The following is a 5,838-nucleotide window of genomic DNA, read 5'->3' on the forward strand; positions in this document are numbered from 1 at the left end:
CATTAAGCGGTTAATGAAAACCATCAACCAAACATTGTCTTGTGGTTTATACCAGCCGAGCCCAAATATCCCTGGTATTTTCTTGTTCCCTTTCCCTGATTCAGTAATGTAAGAAAGAAGCAGCCGCTGTAAACTCCACGACACAACAAAGACAATGTTTCTCCATGTGACAGATAGGAGTCAGACGTCTCGATGGCGATGTCTCTGGAGGTCCTCCTCGCTGGAGGTGACATAACGTCCTGATCATTGGGTGCAGGGAAGTTTCATGTGGAAATTCCAGAAAAGATCCGAACTTCACAGGTGATTCCAATAAAAGGAACATTTATTTAGAATGAAGTTACAATGAATAGATGATATATAAAAGGCCTATATGAGATCCCTATGAATATGAGAGAGGGATCCGCCCTGGAGCGCAGGTATGAGAACGGAATATGAACATCGAACATCAGTAACAATGAAACAATTCACAAGAAAAACAGAAACAATTATCAGTTTTCAAGGATGATGATGTTTCCTCACAGCTGCTCCTCCGATAGGTTTATAGAACCATTACATACAGATAACACAGCATGAAGGGGCTCGGTGAAGGCGGCAGTGAAGGTGTGTAAGTGTCTGATGGGGTCACACAGCGCATAAAAGGACAGCTGCCCGGCCTCATAATCCAGACATATCCTGACTCCATCACTGGAGATCTGGTGAGGCAAAGGGATCTCTTCACTGTCATGTCTCACTGAACACTGATTATCATACAACAGGCCTCCATATAAACCCCAGGACTTGTTATTATTTCCAATGTATGACTTCTGCCCCCTCCTGTCTATACTGGGGTAACACATCCCCACACTCCATAATACTGACCCCCTGATCTCCACATCCCAGTAATGTCGTCCTGAGGTAAATCCCCTCCTGCTCATCACCTGATTATACTGGAATCTCTCTGCTGTTTCTGGACGATTCTGTATATTCCATGTCCAGGTCGCAGTCTTCAGGTCGTCTGATATCAGGATATTATTACCAGCCGTGTTTACATCCAGTAATATGTCTGCAGGATCCTGCACATAGAAGATCACATTTATACCTCTTATCATAGCAGATAATGTGTGTGATAGGTGTGAGATCAGCTCCGCAACCCAATCACCTCCATCATGTCCCCCTGTGTCCTCATCACCTCCATCATGTCCTCCTGTGTCCTCATCACCTCCATCATGTCCCCCTTTGTCCTCATCACCTCCATCATGTCCTCCTGTACCCTCATCGCTTCCATCATGTCCCCCTGTGTCCTCATCACCTCCATCATGTCCTTCTGTGTCCTCATCACCTCCATCATGTCCTCCTGTGTCCTCATCACCTCCATCATGTCCTCCTGTGTCCTCATCACCTCCATCATGTCCTCCCCTGTCCTCATCACCTCCATCATGTCCTCCTGTGGCCTCATCACCTCCATCATGTCCTCCTGTGTCCTCATCATCTCCATCATGTCCTCCTGTGTCCTCATCACCTCCATCATGTCCTCCTGTGTCCTCATCACCTCCCTCCTCCTCAGGATCACACAAGTCACCGGTGTCCGGTTCCTGTAAGACAGTCAGTGGATCAGTCATGTTACACAGCTCCTCCATGTGTCTCATCTTCCTGGACAGCTCGTCCTTCTTAGTTTCCAGCTTCTGGATCACATCAGACAGTGGCAGTGACACCTTCTCTTCCTGCCTGGAGATCTCACTCAGGACCCTCTTCTCCAGGTCGTCCACCCGTCTCCTGATGTCTATGAACAGGGCAGTGACTCTCTCGGCTTCTCCAGATGCTTTTTCTTGAGCTTTTCTCCTTTGCTCCTCCAGACTTTGGACTCTTTCCTCAGTCTTCTTTCTCTTTGTGATCAGTTTCTGGAGAACATTTCTCAGTTTCTTCTTCTTCTTCTTCTCAGAGGCCTCATCCAGCATCTCCACCCGGTGTCCCCGATGTTCTCCTGCTGAACAATAAACACAGATACAAGCAGCGTCCTCAGTGCAGTAATATTCCAGGATCTTCTTATGGACAGAACATTTCCTGTTCTCCAGAGAAGTGCTGGGATCAGTGAGGACGTGTTCTGCTCCTTGGCTGTGAACTCTCAGGTGTTTATCACACAGAGAAGCCTCACAGTGTAGACAGGATCTAACAGCAGGTGCAGGAGAGTCCACACAGTAAGTGCAGCGGATCCCGTTGATCTCCTCTTGAGGGAGATGAGTAGACAGGAAATCCTCCACTATGTTGTGTAATGTTACGTTCCTCTTCAGCATCGGCCGCTCCTGAAACTCTTCTCTACATTCAGGACAGGAATAAACTCCATCCCCATCCTGTGTATTCAGGTTCTGATCAATACAGACCCGGCAGAAGTTGTGTCCACATCTCAGGGTTACAGGATCTGTATACAGGGTCAGACAGACGGAACATTCCAGCTCCTTTCTTAAACCAGCAGACGCCATCGCTGACTGCAGAAGGAAGAAATGAAAGTGTGTAAAGTTCAGAAAAGAATGGGTGTGATTAACATTTATCACCCATGGGTGAGGTCAGGTTCATTCTCTTGCAAAAAGTTAAAGGGGTTGTCCACTGGGACAGACTCTCTACTGACCCCAGAGCAGGGCCGGCGCCACCACCCGGCGCACCCAGGAAAGTGCCAAGGCCGGCTCCAGATTTTTGTGGGCCCCGGGCGAAAGAGTCTCAGTGGGCCCCTTTAACACATACCACAATTCAAGATGCACCCCTTCACTGTGTATGCCCCCCAACATGCAGCCCTGTGCACACAGCTTCAGTCAAATTCCTTGTGCAAGAGGAAAGAAATGTAACATCACCCCCCTTACATATGCAAGGCCCCACATGCAACATTAACCCTTTCCCTGTGCAAGCCCCCACAACACGCAGCACATGCATGCATCATCCCCTTTCCTGTGATAGACCCTCAACATCGCTTACATGCATATTCAAGCCCCCAACATGCAACATCACTCCCCTATGCAATCCCCCACAACATGCAGTGCCATGTTTGCATCGCCCCCTTCACCGAGCAAGTCCCCCCAACATGCATCACTGTGCATGAAGCAACATGCATCCATGTGCAAGACCAATGACATACAACATAACCCCCCTTCCCTGTGCAAGACCCACAAAATGCTACATTAAAGGGGTTGTCCACTACTAGGACAACCCCTTCTCCTACCCCACGTTTGGCCCCGATAAAATAATAAAGCTTATACTCCCCTCCCATGCTGGTGCCGTTCCCGCAGTATCGGCATTCGCGGTCCCGGGGTTCTCGTGCGGTTGTTCTGACACGTGATTCCGGTGCCCAATCACCGTCACTGTCCCCACCTTTGGAAGTCCGGGCTGCAGCTGATCTCTGACTTCCCCTTCATGGTAGATTTGTCCGAAGGTGGGGACAGTGACGGTGATTGGGCACCGGAATCACGTGTCAGAACAACCGCACGAGAACCCCGGGACCGCGAGTGCCGATACTGCGGGAACGGCACCAGCACGGGAGGGGAGTATAAGCTTTATTATTTTATCGGGGCCAAAATAAGGGTAAGAGAAGGGGTCGTACTAGTAGTGGACAACCCCTTTCCTGTGAAAGGTCCTAGAACATGCAGCACCATGTAAGCATCACTCACTTACATAGCCCCAACATGCAACATTAACTCATTCCCTGTGCAAGCCCCCACAACATACTGCACATGCATGCTTCACCCGTGCCCTGTGCAAGACCCCCAGCATCACGCCGTTACTTATGCAAGCCCCCACAACCTGCAGAGCTGTCCATGCAACTTATGCACATTCCCTGTGCAAGATAAACAACATGCAACCCCATATGCAGTAACCTGATCCACTTTTTATGCTCCCAACACACAGTATTAGACCCATTAAACTTAGACCTATAAACTGTATACAAAACTAAAATACATAATTGCTGTCTCCACACTGACCCCTTCTGCAGCTCCTCAGTCCTCTCAGGATCTGTAGTGAAGTATCAGCATTCACCTCACCTCCACCAGCACCACCCTGCTTCCTGGTATGGGGTCCACCCTGCTTCCTGGTATGGGGTCCACCCTGCTTCCTGGTATGGGGTCCACCCTGAACTGGAGGAGGCCCCGCCCCTTCCAATCACATCATCACCTCCCAGGAGCAACTCCAGTATAGACGCTAGGCGGAGCTAATACCAGGAGGCAGCTCTGTCCCAGATAGCCAGTGGGCCCCCTTGTTTCTCCAGGGCCCCAGAGTGTTGTATCTATATATATAATTGTCTTATCCCGTCTGTCTCTCTGTCTGTCTGTCTGTCCAGGGAATCCCGCGTCGCTCATTGGTCCGGCAGCGGCCAATCAGCGCCGCGGGATTTCTGAAAATAGATGGCGGCCGTTAGCGGCTCATCTGCGGGACGGAGCTCAGCGGCGATGCAGCCGGGAGATGACCGGTGCAAGGCGCTCATCTCCCGACCGCCGGCGCCACCGACCTCCATGCGGCTACGTTGTCAAAGGAAGACCGGGGAGTGGCGCTGCTGGTCGGGATACTTCTGCTGCGAGCAGTCGCTCATGTCCCGGGTTCTCGCAGCGGAAGTAGCCGCACAGGCAGCGGCGCTCCCCAGTCCTCAGCAATACGATTCGATGATTGGTCGCGATCTCTCGCCGCGACCAATCACTGAACTTGGACCAAAAGTTAAACACCGCTGTGCTGATTGGTCGCAGCCTCTGCCCTCGACCAATCACCGATTTGGGCGCCACATTTAAATAGCACCCGCGACCAATGACCGATCTTGCAGACACATTTAAACACCGCTGTGCTGATTGGTCGCGGACGCTATTTAAATGTGGCGCCCAAATCGGTGATTGGTCGCGGGCAGCGCCCGCGACTAATCAGCGATTTTGAACACAAATGTCAGGACCTTAGTAACACCATGTGGCTAATGTCGAGAGATCAGCGGCTAGGGTGTCAAGGGAGGACCGGGGAGCTGCTGATTGGTCGCGGCCGTGACCAATCGCCATTATTGGCGCCAAATTTAAATACCGCTCTGCTGATTGGTCGCGACCGCCGGCCGCAACCAATCAGCGATATTGGCGCCAAATTTAAACACCGCTTCGCTGATTGGTCGCGGTGGCCGGACACAACCAATCAGCGATATTGGCGCCATATTTAAACACCGCTCTGCTCATTGGTCACGGTTAGCGGTCACTAATAACCAGCATTATTGGCGACAAATTTAAATACCGCTCTGCTGATTGGTCGCGGCCGTGACCAATCACCATTATTGGCGCCAAATTTAAATAACGCTCTGCTGATTGGTCGCGGTGGCCGGCCTCGACCAATCAGCGATTTTGGCGCCAAATTTAAACACCGTTCTGCTGATTGCGCCCGGTCGGCCGCATACATATTCTAGAATATCCGATGCGTTAGAATCGGGCCACCATCTAGTAAATTACGTAAAATTCATGTTAACCTCTGGACAGGTGCTGATCCTCTGCACGCAGCTGTGTTCCATGCCAGTCTCCTGGCTTCAACATCTGCTGGAGCTGTCATGTGACCGCTACAGTCAATGATCGGCTGCAGCCTTCGCAATTCATCTAAGCCTATTGCAGAGTTCAGAAACTTAATCCATGTGAAAAAAAACCTATCATCGGACCAGCCCTATTCAATTGCATGGGTCCTTGTGCAAATTTGAGACATTTTAGCCCCCTTGGTCCTGCTCTGGATAGCACCAAGGAATATCCATTTATGAGTGAATGTAAAACCCACTGCTCTCTGTCTTGGTCATTCCTGAATTTACAAAGACTGTTTCCTCAAGATTAGACCAGTCACAGCAAATCTGCTACTCTTGACAAGTATGTG

At 50.4% G+C, this 5,838-nt stretch overlaps 1 protein-coding gene across 1 annotated transcript; it reads right to left on the reverse strand.

Moving 5' to 3' along the window:
* Positions 1-369: 369 nt before the first annotated feature.
* On the reverse strand, positions 370-4,118 carry LOC141164770 (E3 ubiquitin/ISG15 ligase TRIM25-like). Its single transcript, XM_073650309.1, has 2 exons — positions 4,005-4,118; positions 370-2,462 (listed from the first exon to the last, which is right to left on the reverse strand). The coding sequence occupies exon 2, from the start codon at positions 2,454-2,456 to the stop codon at positions 516-518; it is 1,941 nt and encodes a 646-aa protein (XP_073506410.1). The 5' UTR covers positions 2,457-2,462; positions 4,005-4,118; the 3' UTR covers positions 370-515.
* Positions 4,119-5,838: the final 1,720 nt, after the last annotated feature.

Source organism: Phyllobates terribilis, unplaced genomic scaffold (assembly GCF_046119375.1).
Source record: "Phyllobates terribilis strain yellow unplaced genomic scaffold, ASM4611937v1 Scaffold_10__3_contigs__length_209671492, whole genome shotgun sequence".
NCBI classification, from domain to species: Eukaryota; Metazoa; Chordata; class Amphibia; order Anura; family Dendrobatidae; genus Phyllobates; species Phyllobates terribilis.